General features: G+C 37.9%; 1 protein-coding gene across 12 annotated transcripts in view; it reads right to left on the minus strand.

The window, feature by feature from the left end:
• The window catches only part of CEP63 (centrosomal protein 63), a 79,517-nt gene that overhangs the window by 41,330 nt on the left and 19,621 nt on the right, over positions 1 to 18,566 (minus strand). For 11 of the 12 annotated variants that reach the window (XM_043474351.1, XM_043474353.1, XM_043474358.1 and 8 more), the window contains 3 exons: positions 10,829 to 10,924; positions 9,877 to 9,999; positions 4,465 to 4,578 (listed from right to left, as the gene is read on the minus strand). In XM_043474351.1, coding sequence (XP_043330286.1) covers positions 4,465 to 4,578; positions 9,877 to 9,999; positions 10,829 to 10,924 — 333 coding nt within the window. The remainder of the gene's footprint in view (positions 1 to 4,464; positions 4,579 to 9,876; positions 10,000 to 10,828; positions 10,925 to 18,566) is intronic. The other variant, XM_043474350.1, reaches the window with a different exon arrangement.

The raw sequence follows: 18,566 nt of genomic DNA on the forward strand, positions 1-18,566 counted from the left end.
TATGCCTTTAGAAATATAATATATATTCAAACCTGAATAATATCATATAGCCCATATAAATACTTCAAAAGGAAAACATATACAATGCAGGCTTTACTTTTCTCACATACCATGTATAAGCTAAGTATTTTACATTCTGAGCTGGCTTAAAATTTTAATTTTTTTCAAATGTTCTTAATGTTCTCTAAGACTTCCCTGAATGATTCCTTTTCACTCACTGTATTATTTGGGCAGGAGGGAAAGTAGCAAGTGATTATTTGCCCTCTACACAGAAATGATCTTATGTTTCAGTGACTATTCTGACGTTTTCCTATGCTTATACAACCATCACTCTGTCTTTGCATCTAATAAAGTACTTACAACTGTTTAACAACTGTACTTTCAAATTTAATATATTTTAATATTTGATAGCACAAACATCACCCTTATAAAAAATGCTGCCTAGTACCATTCATTTATCCTTCCACATGAATTTTAGAACCATTCTGCAAAGTTTTCAAAATGTAACAGACAACAAATTATGTGGATAACCATTTGGAAAAAAATATAGATCCCTATCAAATTCCTTGTACCAAAAGAATTTTCAGATCAAATATATTAAGAAGTTATAAAGCATTAGAAGAAATCTTGGCTTATGTAAGTCTTTATGGTATGACAGCAAAGATAAAAACCTTAAAGAAAAAAATTAATAGAATTAAGCCATTCTAAAAATTGTCTGTAAAACAACTGTATTTCCATAAAAATTACGGTAATTAAGGTAAAATTAAGGTAAATTTTAGGTAAACTGGGAATTAAGGTAAACTGGGAAAACACACACAACTGCAACAAAACAGCAAAGAGTTAATATAGTCAATGTATATACTAAGAGCTCTTTCATAGTATAATATAAATATTCTTTAAAAGCAAGGGACAGAAATAATTTGCAAAAGAGTGGAAAGTCATAGGTAGATAAAAAATGCTCAGTCTCATTCATAATTAAAGATGCAAATTAAAACAAATAATCAGATACCATTTTTTCCCACCTATCAGATTGGCAAAGACAAGCCTAAATGTAGGGGAAATTAAAAGAAATATTTAAATAAATAATAGTGCTCAATAATGAGAAAGTATGAGGAAACAGATATTCTCAAACACTGCTGGTGAAAGTGTACATCAGTACATCTTTGAAGATTGACAATTTGCATTAGAATCTTTAAGAATGTATGACTACTTTGATGCAGTAATCTTATTTCTAGGGCCATTTCCTAAGAAAATAAATGGACATAAATGCCTAAATATTTAAATAAGGATGTTCGCCCAAGCTCTACTTAAGAGTGAAAAAAAATAAAAACCTAAAAATTCTACAAAAAAATATTGGTTACATGAATTAAGGCATTTAATGGTAGACTAAACTTCTATACAATCATTATGACTCATATTTCCTGACATGTCTTATTTAAAGGGGAAAATTTTTAACTGGTGAAAAGCAAATAAAATATTGTGTTGTAAAATGCTTAGCATACTGCCTATCACATTGTAAGCACATAATTTACATTTTTACATTATGCTTCATGGAAAATTTCAAATGTATATAAATATGGAAAAAATAAGATGATGAACCCTTAAACATTCATCACTTAGCTTCAACAATTATCAACTTTTGCTATTTATAGTAATTTTTTAAGTTCGCAACTATTCCTCCATTCCCAAACACACGTATATAGTGTTTTTCCTACCAAATGTACATGAATGAAATATACACTGCATACAAGCACGGAAAAAGTCAGAAGAAATTTACATGCAAATGCTAATCATGGTAAATCTCTAAAGGATGGAATTATGAGTTAATTTATTTAATTCTCATTTTCTCAGTTTTCTAAAATGAACATGTACTATGTCATTTTAATAGCTGACCAAAAGAAAAAAAACTCAAGCAAATATATGACTCAAAGGGTGAAAAGTTATTCGGAACTCCACTTTTCTTTTTTTTTTTCACCATGCAGCTTGTGGGATCTTAGTTATCAAACCAGGGTTGAACCCAGGCCCACAGCAGTGAAAACACTGAGTCATAATCACTGGACTGTCAGGGAATTCCCTGAACTCCACTTTTATATGTTAAAAAATATAAAAGAAAAAAATTTTTATCAAAAAAAAATTTTTTTTTTTTAATTTGGGGGTAAGTGTGGCTGTTGAGGGCTTCCCAGGTGGCACCAGTGGTAAAGAACCTGCCTGCCAACACAGGAGACATTAGAAACACAGGTTCAACCCCCATGTCAGGAAGATCCCCTGGAGAAGGGCATGGCAACCCACCCCAGTATTCCTGCCTGGAGAATCCCATGGGCTGAGCAGACTGGTGGGCTACAGTCCATAGGGTCGTAATGAGTCAGAAACGACTAAAGCGACTTAGCATGCATTTGGCTATTGATATCCATTTATCCAATCTACAAAGCTTTCTACCCTTATTGTTCAATGGTGATTCACTTATCAACAAAATACAATGTTTCAACCTTAAGTGGAATTCAAAACATTATTTCACACAACGGGAAATTTGAAAAGATTAGATATTAAATTATTTAAGAAATTTTTTAGTCTGTTAACATGACAGTGGTATGTTTAATTTTTTTAAGTCCTAACCTGCTAGGAAATAAGATAATATCTATGATTTGCTTTGTAATATTTCAGCCAAAAGTAAAAAGTAGAGAAGAATGAAATAAAATTGGCAAAATGAGTTGCTGTTCAATGAATATAGAGTCTTACTCTTGTAAGCTAAAAACGTTTTAGAGACTTGTTACACAAAAATGGACATATAGTTAATACTGTACTGTACTCTTTAAAATGGTTAAGATTATACATTTTAATATTTTTTGCCACCATTTTTTAAGATTGACAAAATGATAACTATTAATGCTGGGTAATGGGTATATAGAAATTTATTTTTAAAACTTTTTTTTAAAATGAGGACCAGAGAGTACTGCTAAGGGAGAAAGAAATAAAAGTTTTTCCTTAATAAACAGTTTTTCCTTAATCAGAGCAGTTTTAGTTTAAACAAACCACCAGAAGAGTTCAAATACAGAAAACAAATGTTGGCTTTTTAAAGGCTTCTTATTCTACCTCTAGCTGAATTATGGTAAATAAAAATCTCATTTTTTCTAACAATGAAGCTTTAATTATGTTGAGTAATCACAATAGCAAATTAAAAAAAGGATCTATGATCAACAATAAGCATATTACACAGAAGAATAATTGAGAACTTAAAAACTAGGACTCAATTTTCTTTTTTGCCAATCTGAAGCCTATAATATCTTACAGCTATTTATGTCTGTACAGTGCTTTAGCATTCAGGTAAAAATAAAAAAACTCTGGTCTACACTTTCAGGATTTTATTGGCCCACTCCGGCTGCATAGCTTGCTGCAGCCTAGTAAATAATTTTGATCCTTTAGATTGCTGTGGGCCCCTTGTACCATTCTGAGTGGAGTCACTAACAGCAGAGCCATTCATGGTAGTTTATTAGCCCACTGATATTTCAGGGTAGATGATTAAAAGTCAATGTATTACCAAGATTTAGAGCAGCAAATAATGCAGATTGTTTTTTTACCTTTTTTAAGGCATCCCTCTAGCTCTTCTTAATTTCTCTGGTAATTCCCTCTTCTATAAAACTGAGATTTCTACCAACCTTGACAAATTATCATGATACTAAACAGACAACATATAATTACATATTCTAGATCGCTACATTTAGAAGAAGCATTGAGACAGTGTCTAGCACATTGCTGTTGTTGTTGTTCAGTCACTAAGTCATATCTGACTCTCTGTAACCCCAAGGTCATAAATATTCATTACCCTCTATGTTCACTTCCCTTTTGTTCTTGGTTTTTAACTGAAAAAGCAAACAAACTGAATATGTTCCAAGAAGAAAATTCCTTAATTAGGTAGCTAATTTTTTGTTTTGCTTAAGCTATCAGTTCTTCATTAAAAAAGTTTCTAGTCATGTTGTAAAAAGTGTTTCTGTTACCACAAAGATACTGCCTTTTGTTGGTGTGAATCTTTGAGCATTTGTGTTCAAACAGGCAGACTGGCCGAAGATCCCTGGCTGAGGACCTCAGCTAAGGCACCCCCAACTATCAGAGATGGAACAAGACACAGACAGAAGTGGGGCCAAGGCAAGAGCCAGAAAGAGCCAGAATAAGTAAGTCAGAGCCAGAAAGAAATGGAAAAGGAGACAGAGAGCAGAGGCAGAAAGAGAAAGGAAGGGAGAGTGAAATCAAAGTGTGGAGTGAGCCGGAGAATGCAAGTCAGTGACAGACTGGCAGAACAAGAGCCCGAGTGAGGGAGGGAGGAGCCAGTGCAGGAAAGCAGCAAGCAAAGGAGCGTGGGCGTGAGGATGGGGTGAGCACGCTGAGCACACGGCACTGCATTTTTTAAGCTGGCTCAAATGTAATCAAAACCTCTCTGCTCTCATTATTCCAAAAATGTCTTAAACTTACCTGAATTATCTCTGATTGTTCAGCTAGAGCCTTTCTTTGTGCCTCCAGAGAAGACACCTGTTGCTGATAAATCAAGCGCTGCTTCTCCCAGTCCAGTGATTTCTGACGAAATTCCTAAAGAGGCAATTAAGGTACTTAACTTCTAAGTGCTTCCCCTTGCTGTCACCACCTTCCAGATTCACTTTTACTTTAATTTTTCCCCAGGTCCCTGGGTACACATGCACCTTTCTCCACAGCAGGAGCCCCATTACTCACTTAACTAATAGAACTGTAGAGTAACACTAAATTCCTCACATACTGTGCGTCTGGATATCTGTCTTCCTAAATTTAACACACTAATGGTGAAGAGTACGAAACACAGATACTGAACACTGGATTCAAGATGATTTTCAAAGATCTGCTGCCACCTAAGGGTTGTTATAATTTCTTAGTGATTTTTCAGAAAACTGATGTTAAGATAATGAAAATTTCAAAATGTGATTATACTTATCACTCACTACCCAAATTCTTGGTATCCAAACCCAGGAACTGAACAGATTCAAACAAATGTTCAGATAAATCCCTGGGGAGTCCAAGTCTCATCAGAATCTAAAATTCAGGAACCAGACAGATTCAGTTAACACAGTATCCTTTGATATCCAAATTTTTATTATCTCAACAGAATTATAAAGACACGAATAACAAAAACTGTCTGTATTAAATTTTAACAGATATCTATAACCCAAAGCCAAAGAGTTCAAAATTAATGATGGATCAATAATAACTTCAAGTTGCACAATCAAGAAAATGAGCCCAATATTCATGAAAACGAGGCAAATTAAAGGGAATGGAAACTCAGTCTTTCTATCACTGTCCTCCAAGAGTCTCAACCCCAGAAGCATGCTAGCTTAAGGTAATTACTGTTCACCAGCTGATATTCACTTACTCATTGTTTCTACCACATATATTCCAGGTACTGTTCTAGTGCTAGGGATACAATATCTAACAAAACAAACAAAAATTCTAGCCCCACTCAACTGGAGGGAGACAGGCAACACATTACTGTACAGTAATTAGATACAGACGTCCATCAGTATCCGTGGGAGACTGGTTCCAGACCTCTGTGGTTACTAAATCCACAGATGATCACATCCCTTATAAGAAATGGTATGTTATTCACATGTAACTAATGTGCATCCTCCCACAGGCTTGAAATCATTTCTAGATTACTTATAATGCCTAATACAATCCAAATGCTGTGTAAATAACTATAAATACAATGTAAATGCTTGTGCATAACAAATTCAAGGTCTGCTTTTTGGAACTTTCTGGAATTTGCTTTTCCCAGAATATTTTAGATCCACAGTTGGTTAAATCCACAGATGCAGAACCCATAGATACAGAGAGCCAACTGTACTCATTTTGGGGAAAATCGAGCGTGGAGTACTCAGAGTTGGTGGCTGCAGTTTGCAAAAGAAGTGGTTAGATTGAGTAACATGAAAGTAAACACCAGGAAGATGGAAATGAAGCTATACTATTCTGGGAAGTACAAGGCCTTGACGTGGAAGCATCTTGGCATGTTCAAGGATGAGCAAGAAGGTTAGTGTGGCTGGGGGCGAGTAAGTAAAAGGGGAAAAAAGGAAGGGAAAGGTCAGAGTTAATAGGCAGTGAGACTCTGTAGGTCATTATGATAACTTTGTCTTTTAGGAGAAACTACTGTAAATTTACATACAGGAGAGAACATGATTTAACTTAAACTAAACAGAATCCTTCTAGCTGTTGTGCTGAGAAAAGAGAAATCATGGGTGACTCCAAGGTTTTTAGGCTTCAGCAATCTGAGGAATGGAATTACATTAACTAAAACAGAAATGGTGCTGGAAGATGAGGAAGAAAAAAGTCAGGGCCTTTATTTTAAATATGTCAAGTTTGAGACAGCTTTAGATACCGTGTGGAGATGTGAAATGAGAAGTTGGAAATTATTCTGTAGCCAAAAGTCAAGACTAGATATAGGAATATAGGAATTATCAACATATACACAGTGCTTAAAACTATGAGACTGAATGGTATCACCAAGGGAGTGGCCTCGACAGAAAAAAGAAGAGGTACAGCACAGTTGCAGCGTGTTTCAATGCCAAAAGGTTGGGGAGAAAAAATAACTGAGAAAGAGTGGCAAACACCGTAGGAGAAAACCCAGGAAAGTACAATTGTTCTCCAAGCCAAACCAGCTGAGTCCAGTGTTGCAGACAGGGTATGGAAGGAGAGAGTGGACATGGGCTTCAGTAATGCGCATTCACTGGTGAACTCCATGCCAATAGCTTCTGCAGAGGAGAGAAAGGCTTACTGAGTGAGTGTAAGAAAAATGGAAGGAAAGGAACTAGAGACAAATATAGGTACCTAAAGTCATTTAGTTAAATGACTTTTGTTAAACAACTTCATTTTTTGTAAAATGAAGGAGAAAAATGAGACAGTATCCAAAGGACAAAAATAGAGGTCAACAAAGGATATTTAAGAGGGGGGAAATTTGCATGTTGGTGGAAAATATCCAGTAGGGAGGAAAAACCTGAGGATGCAGAATAGAGGGGCATTTCTGGAGTGGTGTTGTGGAAAGGGAACAGGGAGAGCATGGACAGATCCTTCAGTAGGAAGGCAAAGTATATGGAAACAGTTGCAAATAGGAAGGCAGAAAGGTTGGAAGCGGTGAAAATTATCTTTTCATTGCTTCAGTTTTCTCAATGAAATATAAAGGTCATCACCCAGAAGTGAGGATGTGAGGCAAAGTGTTAAAAATTCAAGAAAAGAGAAAGTATGAAACAGTCATTATGGAAAAATAAGGGGAGAGTGAGGAGAAATATGATTCTGGACAGCATGAGGACCCATCTGAGGTAAGTGAACACAAACTGAAAATGAGGCCAGTCAGCAAGATCGTATTTTTCTCCAGCCATGATCTGCCACAAATGACAGGTAAGACAGTGGGCAGAAAGCTGGATTTCATGAAAGTTAAAGGAGGAGCCTGGTGGACCACAGTCAATGGGGTCACAGAGTCGGATGTGACTGAAATGAAGCGACTAACTAAGCCATGACAAACCTAGACAGCGTATTAAAAAGCAGAGACATTTCTTTGCCAACAAAGGTCCGTATAGTCAAAGCTCTGGTTTCCATGGTAGTCGTGTATGGATGTGAGAGCTGAACCATAAAGAAGGTTGAGTGCTGAAGAACTGATGCTTTTGAACTGTGGTGCTGGAGAAGACTCTTGAGAGTCTCCTGGACAGCAAGGAGATCAAGCCAGTCAATCCTAAAGGAAATGAACCCTGAATATTCGTTGGAAAGACTGATGCTGAAGCTGAAGCTCCAATACTTTGGCCACCTGATGGAACAGATTCACTGGAAAAGACCCTGATGCTGGGAAGCACTGAGGATAGGAGAAGGGGGCAACAGAGGATGAGATGGTTGGATGGTATCACTGACTCAACGGACATGAGTTTGACCAAACTCCAGGAGATGGTGAAGGACAGGGAAGCCCTGCAGTGCATGGGGTCACAAAGTGCATCGGACACAACTGAGCCACTGAACAACAAAAACAACAACAAAGAGAGGGCACAGGAACGGAAGGGGAATATAAGGAGCAAACCATGGGAGAGAAGCTGGGTAAGAAGTGGTAGGTGCAGACACGAGGCAGGTATGGAGCAGTGACAAGTGGCCAGATCCAAACACTTTAAGGAATGGAGAATCAGGTGATCATTGAGCATTGGGAATAAGAGGCAACAAGCTGAAAAGAAGGGGATGGTAGTCAGAAAGAACGAGATGCTTAAAACTGTGATCCTTGGAGGGTTGCAAGTATTGCTAGCGACAGCACCTAAGGAATTGCAATGGGAAAAGGGAAAAGAGACAGAAAGGGAATCAAAATATCCCTGGAGGAAAAGAACACCAATGAACCAAAGACCATAGTAGTATAAGGATCATCCTTGTGGATACCAAAATCCTCAAGAATTACGGTAAGAGCAATGTTGGAGAGAATGACAATCAACCGGGGGAGTAATCAGGGATCAGAAGATGAGTAATTTTGCCTGTATATACATTGTTGTTTAGTCACTAAGTTGTGTCTGACTCTTGAGACCCCATGGACTGCAGCCTGCCAGTCTCCTCTGTCCACGGGATTTCCCAGGCAAGAATACTGGAATGGATTGCCATTTCCTTTTCCAAGGGATCTTCCCAACCCAGGGAAGGAACCTGAGTCTCCTATGTTGATTGGCAGATTCTTTACCACTGAGCCACCAGGGATGGTGGTATATGCTGATGACATGAAAATCAAAAGATGGAGACTCTTGGGTACAAAGAAAACAGAATGGTCTGGAAGTGGTAACGGGGAATAAGAACATGAGGGGTTTTATGCAAAAACCCAGGTACCAGTGAAGAAGGCTGGAGAGAAAGCAAAATCTGATTCTAAGCTCTTCAAACATAGAAAAATATTGAGATGTAAAAAAGTATTAAAAGTAGAAATTAAAATTCTAGGTAGTAATAATATAACAGTCTTAGAGGGTGACAGGTCACTCTGAGTAGAAACATTGTAAGTAATCATACAAAGATGTTGAACAATGTTTCTCAAATTAACATCAGCTGGGGAAGCTAGATAAAGTGCAGAGTCCTAGCTCACATGCCATACTACTGGATCAGAATCTCTGGGAGACTAAAGAGGACCCTGGTTAACACTTAGGGGCACTTGAGAACCAAGAGCATAGACAGAGGAGAGGAGCGGTGGATTCAAGAGGGAAAAAGTGACAGCCCCACGCTGTTCTTGGTGGTGTTAAGTCTCAACTTCCTTAACTCCTCTGGGAACCAAGATAGACAATAATCATGGAGTTACTCAGACTTAACAAAAACTTAGTCAGCAAAGAGGGAGGCAAGTGATTTATCATATCTAAATGGGAACTAAGAATAAATAATCTGATATGCAAAGTACTGTGTACAAAAAAGCCACATACCTTCAACACTTACTAAGCCCCTACTGTGTTAGGTGATAAATAAAACAAAGACAAAACTCACAGAGGACAGCCAGTAACTGGTATCAGTGCTCCTTAGTACTGGCATTTGGGGTACAATAGGTCTTTCCTGTGCGGAATAGGCCCAGTCATGTTTAGCGTCCCTGGTTCCTGTGCCCTACCCACCAGTTTCACTCCCAGTCATTCTGACAATCAAAACAATGTCTCAAATATTTCCAATGCCCTCAAAGGATGGCACCACCCTCTTGAGAACTACTGATAGCTAGTAACCACAGGGAACCAGATGATGACAGGACACCCTCCCACCTCTGAAATAGCTCAGTGGTAGTCCTGCCGGTGAGAGAAAATTGGCTTCATGGAACAGCACTATTAGAAACAGAGTTTTCCTACATGAAGGCTGACAATCACTACAAGCCAATCAGTACTATGAACATACCTCTATTTTTCCAGTTAACCTCTCAATTTCAGACCGATCTTCCCTGTGATTTTTGGCATTTCCTCTGAAGTCTCTTACATGTTTTTTCTGTAGCTTTTCATAGCTTCTCTTCAGTCTGCCTAACTGTAGACACAGTTATTTCTAGACTTAAAATTTAAGAATGTGTAAACAGTGCTGGTAAAACAAACTGGCGTTATAAAAGCACAAGTAGAGCTGACTAGCATCCCTGAAAATAGAGAGCATGTTAGATAAAATACAAAACTCAAAACTACATACAAAAAGTAAACACCAGGAAAAAAAAGAGTCAAAGAAAAAATAAAGAGAAAAGTTTAATAAATAAATAAAACAAAGGTCTAATTTTTTATTATAATATACAATGCCCTGCACTGAGGGGCCCCACAACCCATCCTCACAATAAAAGCAGCAAATAAACACTCTTTCTTTTCTCCAGGCCTGTGGTTCTTGAACCATTCCCCAGTGGAACACTGATATTCACTATGCAGGAGAGGAATGCTTCAGAATTAAATAAAAAGTATTTTTTTGCCAATCTGAAGAATACAATTCAGTTAACTGGTAGAATTTTCTTACCTTTCTAATCTATCCCCAAATGGTTCTGAAACCTTTGAATCTTCCATTACTTAAAATCTAGTAACTGACTCAACTCAAAAATTAAAACATTTAACATAAGATTTTGGTGTCAGCATTTCATGGTATTATACAAAAATAGTTTCTTTCAGATACTCAGCCAAGAATATTTTAGAATCATTGTTGTAGGTAATATCAAACATATAAAAGGCAAGATTCTGGGTTTAAGAACAGAGAAAGATTTCTACCCCAATATCTTCCATGGAATATGTACATCTACTTTATAAAGTAGAAACCAGCTCATTAACAAAATTCTCAAGGTTGAAGAGACAGAATTATACAATATATAATACAATTAAAATCTTACTTCTTCATGTAGTTTCTTTAACTCTTGCTTATACTCCATGGCCATCTCTTGCTTGACTTTTTCATGTTTTTCTACCTGCTGACGCAACATTCCAATCTAAAAGCAGAGAGGTGGCAGTATTTTTCATTATTAGCATTGAAACAATTACCCTGAAACATAAAAATAGAAAATAACCTTTGTACTTATCTGTAAAGACACATTCTCAACTATACAACTTCTCAGGAAGTCAAATACCTAATTATTTAATAATTTATAACACTTCCAAAAAAATAGAAAATAAGCAATTGTTCTAGAATTTCTAGGTTTAGATGAAAATTTACTCTATCTCATTTATTCTTCCTAACCCTTTTTACCAAAAAAAAAAAAAAAACCCTCACAAAAAATTAACAAATTACAAGAACCTTGGAATCTAAAAATATTGAACAAAAATCTATGCGAGTTCAAGAATAAATTCTTTAAAGCAAAGCACAGAATACTAACATTAGACAGAAAGACACCAGGAAGCTGAAAGCTCTTGCTATAGACAGTCAATATTCATTTAGATTTACCCACAAATTTAGTATTGTGCTAAAAGTCCTTCAGTCATGTCTGACTCTCTGTGACTCTATGGACTATAGCCCATCAAGCTCCTCTGTGCATGGGGTTCTCCAGGCAAGAATACTGGAGTGGGTTGCCATTTCCTAATCCAGGGGATCTTCCCCACTCAGGTATTAAACCCGTATCTCCTGCATTAGCAGGTGGATTCTTTACCACTGAGCCACCTGGGAAGCCCTATTAGATAAATAGCTAAGACTAAAACTTAAGAATACACCATAAAATGTTATTTAGAAATAAGAATGTCAAAAGAAAAAAAAAAAAGGAGTTAAAGATACCAAAAGAACTGTCTTACAGATGCAAGAATCCTAGGTTCAGAGAAATAGGGCAGATGATCATTGTTTTTTCTTATGAGCCTTATAGAACTATTTTTCTTTTCATTTATTATAAGAGTCTAGCATTAGTATAAAATGTGAAGAAACAATTGTTAAATTTTATTTATTTACCAGGGTCTGGTTCATAATAGTCAAGCAACAATATTCAAATTTCTTAAAGAAAGTATATTTATTACTAGTACAAACAACTCCCTCACTCTCAGCAATAGGCATTAGGCAGAGAAAAGGAGGCCAAATTTTGAAAACTGTCAGTATGGATGGTATCATTTTAACTACAATTTAGAGTTTTTAAAGTGGTTTCTTAAACCGTAACTCAATCTTCACAACATGGGAACATAGGAACTATATCCTCATTTTGCACAGGATGAAACAGGTTCAGAGACGTTAAATTATTTGTCCAAGGCCATTCAGGTGAAAAAATGCACAGCCAGGACTCCAAATCCCTTACTTGTTTCATTAGGTCTACCTGCTCTGTAGGGCATTAGAAGGCAACAGCAGCAGCAGGGTCCATTAAAACCAATCCAATTCAAACAGTGTAATCAGAAAACATATAAAGCATTCATTTATGAAATGAGTTGTTTATACTAGTACTCCTCCAAGTATGAGCTGCAGATGGGCTGGACCTGGTCACAACAGCAATCCAACATGAGGTAAGAACCTTGAAGTAGAATGTAAATCAATTATGTTACAAAAAACACTGTTTGGTGCAACTGACATTTTTATACAGCAAAACTTCCTGTGATGTGAAGGATACAATGCACTGATTTACATTCTGATGCAAGCGTTACCTTACCATGAACCTGTCATTTGAGTAGCACCGGTTTATACTATGGGGCTAACTGCTCCTAGGCCTGAAACTTACAAACAAATAAAAATGACAAAAACTTAAAGGCCTATATGCTAGTTCTTCTATCATATGCTGTTCAAGTAGATTAATAAATATATTACTACCAATAACAGTGAAATTACAATTTCACAGATCAACTCTATGGAACAGATTCTTATCATTTAGTTCAGTTCAGTCACTCAGTCGTGTCCAACTCTTTCCGACCCCATGAATTGCAGCACGCCAGGCCTCCCTGTCCATCACCAACTCCCGGAGTTTAATCAAACTCATGCCCATCGAGTCGGTGATGCCATCCAGCCATCTCATCCTCTGTCGTCCCCTTCTCCTCCTGCCCCCAATCCCTTCAAGCATCAGGGTCTTTTCCAATGAGTCAACTCTTTGCATGAGGTGGCCAAAGTATTGCAATTTCAGCTTCAGCATCAGTCCTTCCAATGAACACCCAGGACTGATCTCCTTCAGGATGGACTGGTTGGAATTCCTTGCAGTCCAAGGGACTCTCAAGAGTCTTCTCCAACACCACAGTTCAAAAGCATCAATTTTTCAGCGCTCAGCTTTCTTCACAGTCCAACTCTCACATCCATACATGACCACTGGAAAAACCATAGCCTTGACCAGACAGAACTTTGTTGGCAAAGTAATATCTCTGCTTTTTAATATGCTGTCTAGGTTGGTCATAACTTTCCTTCCAAGGAGTAAGCGTCTTTTAATTTCATGGCTGCAGTCACCATCTGCAGTGATTTTGGAGCCCCCAAAAATAAAGTCTGACACTGTTTCCACTGTCTCCCCATCTATTTCCCATGAGGTGATGGGACCAGATGCCATGATCTTAGTTTTCTGAATGCACTTTACCTCTAGAAACTTCATCAACTTCCAGCAACCCAATCAATGAAGCAGCGAATCATTGACAGCTACATTTCTAAATATCTTTTATATCTCGATGCCCAAACTTGTAATCTTCAAATCCTTATAAAGGAGCCCATCTGCCCAATCCCATCAATTTCTTTTTAAGTGTTAAGTATGGGATACCTCAGAAATACTGCAGGTTCCTTCCAGATCACCACAATAAAGCAAATTCTGTGATAAAATGAGTCATACAAATATTTTCGGTTTCCCAGCACATATAAATGTTCTGTTTGCACTCTACTATAGTCAACTAAATGTGCAAGAACATTATGTCTAAAAAGCAATGCATATATCTATCTTAATTTAAAAAACATTGTATTGCAAAAAAAAAAAAGACGCTAACCATCATCAGAACCTTCCATAAGTCATAATCTTTATGCTGATAGAGGATTTAAAATATTGCAAGAATCGAGCCTCCCTGGGGCCTCAGTGGTAAAGAATCCCCCTGCCAATGCAGGAAACACAGGCTTAATCCCTGATCTGGGAAGATCCCAGATGCTGTGCAAGGTACAACTAAGCCCATGGGCCACAACTATTAAGAATACAAAAAAGAACTGTACCAAAAAAGGTCTTAATGACCCAGATAACCACAATTGTGTGGTCACTCACTTAGAGCCACACATCCTACAGTGTGAAGTCAAGTGGGCCTTAGGAAGCATCACTACAAAGTTAGTGGAGGTGATGGAATTCCAGCAACGCTATTTCAAATCCTAAAAGATGATACTGTTAAGTGCTGCACTCAATATGTCAGCAAATTTAGAAAACTCAGCAGTGGCCACAGGACTGGAAAACATCAGTTTTCATTCCAATCTCAAAGAAAGGCAATGTCAAAGAATGTTCAAATTACTGTACAATTGTACTTATTTCACATGCTAGCAAGATTATGCTCAAAATTCTTCAAGTTAGACTTCAGCAGTATGTGAACCAAGAACTTCCAGATGTTCAAGCTGGATTTAGAAAAGGCAGAACCAGAGATCAAATTGCCAACATATGCTGGATTATAGAAAAAGCAAGGGAATTTCAAAAAACGTCTACTTCTGCTTCATTGACTATGCTAAAGCCTTTGACTGTGTGAATCACAACAAACTGGAAAATTCTTAAAGAGATGAGAATACCGGACCACCTGACCTGTCCCCTAAGAAACCTGTGTACAGGTCAAGAAGCAACAGTTAGAACTGGACATGGAACAGCAGAGGGTTCAAAATTGGGAAAGGAGTATGTCAAGGCTGTATATTGTCACCCTGCTTTATTTAACTTATATGCAGAGGACATCATGAGAAATGCTGGGCTGGATGAAGCACAAGCTGGAATCAAGATTGCCGGGAGAAATATCAACAACCTCAGAAACGCAGATGACATCACCTTTATGGCAGAAAGCAAAGAAGAACTAAAGAGCCTCTTGATGAAAGTGAAAGAAAACAGTGAAAAAGCTGGCTTAAAACTCAACATTCAAAAAACTAAGATCATGGCATCTGGTCCCACCACTTCATAGATGAAGGAAAAGTGGAAACAGTGACAGATTTCATTCTCTTGGGCTCAAAAATTACTGCGGATGGTAACTGCAGCCACGAAATTAAAAGACGCTTGCTCCTTGGAAGAAAAGCTATGACAAACCCAGACAACAAATAAAAGCAGAGACATCACTTTGCTAACAAAGCTATGGTTTTTCCAGTAGTCATGTATAGTTGTGAGAGTTGGACCATAAAGATGGCTGAGCACTTTAGAATTGATGCTTTTGTACTGCAGTGCTGGAGAAGACACTTGAGGGTCCCTTGGAGAGCAAGGAGATCAAAGCAATCAATCCTAAAGGAAATCAACCATGAATATTCACTGGAAGGACTGATGCTGAAGCTGAAGCTCCGACACTTTGGCCACCTGATGCAACTGACTCACTGGAAAGGACTCTGATACTGGGAAAGATTGAAGGTAGGAGGAGGAGGAGTCAACAGAGGAGGAGATGGTTGGATGGCATCACTGACGCAATGGACACGAGTTTGAGCAAACTCAGGGAGATAGTGAAGGACAGGGAGGCCTGGCGTGCTGCAGTCCATGGTGTCACAAAGACTCAGACATGACTGAGCAACTGAACAACAACCAGAGACCAGGAGCCACAACTACTGAGCCCATGTGCCACAACTCCTGAAGCCCACATGCTCTAGAGCCCATGCTCAGCAACAAGAGAAGCCACCTCAAAGAGAAGCCCGAGCACTGCAACTAGAGTAGCCCTTGCTCCCTGCAACTAGAGGAAAGCCTCCACAGGAACAAAGACCCAGCACAGCTGAAAATTAATAATTTGTCTAAAAAAAGAAATATTTAAGAATTACCAAAATGAGACATAAGAGACATGAAGTCAGCAAATGCTGTTAGAAACAAGATGCCTACACACCTGAGTTCAACTCAAGGTGGCCTCAAACCTTCAATCTGTAAAAAATACAGTATCTGCAAAGTGCAATAAAGTGAAGCACAATAAAATGAAGTCTGCCTGTAGTGCGGTAGTGCCTATGACATCAAAACTAAGCTACAGGAATAAATGTAAAGAGCCCTGGAGTGACAAAATAGTCTCACGATCACAAAGAAGGGAATTTCTTTAATTCACAGAAACATACATGGGAGTTTCTAACAAAATAAACAACTTAGATATCTACGTATACAGATATGACCCTTGAACAACATAGGTCTGAGCTGCACAGATCCACCTATACGGGAATTTTTTTCAATAAACATGTGTTACATATTGCACTATCCAAGGTTGGTTGAATCCACAGATTCAGAACTACAGATACAAGTGACAATGTTTGTCGCTCAGTCGTGCCTAACTCCTTGTGACCCCATGGACTGTAGCCTGCCAAGCTCCTGTGTCCATGGGATTTTCCATGTAAGAATACTAGAGTGGGTTGCCATTCCCTTCTCCAGAGGATGGTCCTGACCAAGGGACTGAACTCGGGTCTCCTGCATTGCAGGCAGATTCTTTACCGTCTGAGGCACCAGGAAAGCCCCAAGATACAAGTCAACTGTAAAATTGTACATAGATTTTCAACTGCATGGGGGATTGGTGCCCCCTGACTCCCAGGTTCAAGGGTCAACAGTACAGTGTTTAACTAGGAAACCACTATCACCTTAACTTACTAAATGGAACTACTTGTGTTTGCCCCTGGAGAAATAAAGAAGTGGTAACTAAGGTAACTTATCAAGGAGCACTGACTCTACCTAAATTACAAATAAATACATATATATGTATATATATATGAGATTGTCATTCCATGCACTTTTTCAATAACTTCAATATCTTTTCATGAGATATAACTTTAAAATAATTCTCAAAAGTCTACCCAAATTTTAAAATAAATGCCAGTTTAGCAAGTGGCATCTCAGAACACAATCTAACATAGCCAACATAACTATGTAGAGTTGACCCTTAAACAACATGGTTGAACTTCATGGGTCCACTTATACATAGATTTTTTTTCAATAAATACTACAGTACTACATGAATTCATGAATGTGGACTCTCAGATAAAGAGAAAGAAAGTGAAAGTGAAAGTAGCTCAGTTGTGTGGGACTCTCTGCAACCCCATGGGATGGAATTCTCCAGGCCATAATACTGGAGTGGGTAGCCTTTCCCTTCTCCAGGAGATCTTCCCAACCCAGGGATCAGACCCAGATCTCCTGCATTGCAGCCAGATTCATTTTCATTTGAGCCACCAGATAAAGAAGGCCGACTATAAAGTTCTATGTGGATTTTTTAGTGCATTGGAGTCAATGCATCTAACCCCCACATTGTACAAGAGTCAACTCTACTGCTATGACCCAAACTGCAAAAGGCCAACCATTGACAGATTCTCTTGACAAGTAAAAAAACACTTTTTGAAGCCTAACACTTTCCTTGTGACATGAAACATTTCTAAGATATTCTTGATAAGTGCAGTACCATCAACAGAATCAAAATCTCAATGTATCACTCACAGAAGTGCCCTTAAGAAGCAGAACAGCAGCACTGAGTGGTGATCCTACTGGTAGGAAAGCCCATCCACGTGGGGCTTGGGACCAGTGTTTACCTACAGTCCTTCCAAGCCTTCTGAGATTAGCATTCATGCCAGAAATTTAGGGGACGTTCTTGCACTTATATATGCTTTCTGCTTATCTTCCAATATTCAATGTTCTTTTACTGTATCAGCTAAATTAAGAGAAATCAATTAGCAAATGTTATTAAACTTTTCCCAAAAATCATCAATAACACTGGGTGGTGAGATCATAAATAATATTTATTTTCTTCTTTTCTTTCTTTTCCCCTTTTCTTTTCAACAAGTGTAAATGTACATTTTTTTAAGTTTTATGAACTTTATTTTAAACCTAACCAAAAGAAGCAAATTGTTGAATTTGGGCATAACTTTTTACACTAATCACATAATGTGGCCAAAAACAACATTCACTAAACTCAGTGATTATTAACATGGGCATGTAATAGAATGATCATGTGCCTCCCTTTACATTTTCTTAAAGAAGTTACATATGTACTACATGTGACCAAGGTAACATGATCCTTGAAATATTAACAACATTAACATTCTTATGCATTTTCACCAATGAATTTTTCTTCTGAAAAAAAAAAAAAAAAGAAAAACAAAACAGAATTTGACATACAAATGTTTTCTATGCATTATAAAGAAGAGTATTAACAATTCAAGATAGCGATGTAGAAAGATTCAGAACTCACCGCCCTCCTCAGACTCACTGGATCTACAGCTAAACATGGAACAATTTCTTCTTGGAAAAAACTTAAACTTGGTTGAGGGACAACTACATGTTGGACAAACGAAAAGAAAACCATACAAAAGCCTGTAGGGGAGATGGAGACACAATCTCACTATAAATCTCACCCCTAGTGTAGCAACCATAACCAGAAGGGAACTCAAAACTCAGACCTTCTCATTGAGGAGCAAAGGGTTCAAACCTCACCTTGGGCACCCCAACTTTTAAGACATGCACTTGAGAGGTGAGCCCCCAAACATCTAATTTCTGAAAACCAATGGGTCTTGTGTCCCAAGAGCCACAAACTGAG

Source organism: Cervus canadensis, chromosome 7, assembly GCF_019320065.1.
Source record: "Cervus canadensis isolate Bull #8, Minnesota chromosome 7, ASM1932006v1, whole genome shotgun sequence".
Taxonomy (NCBI): Eukaryota; Metazoa; Chordata; class Mammalia; order Artiodactyla; family Cervidae; genus Cervus; species Cervus canadensis.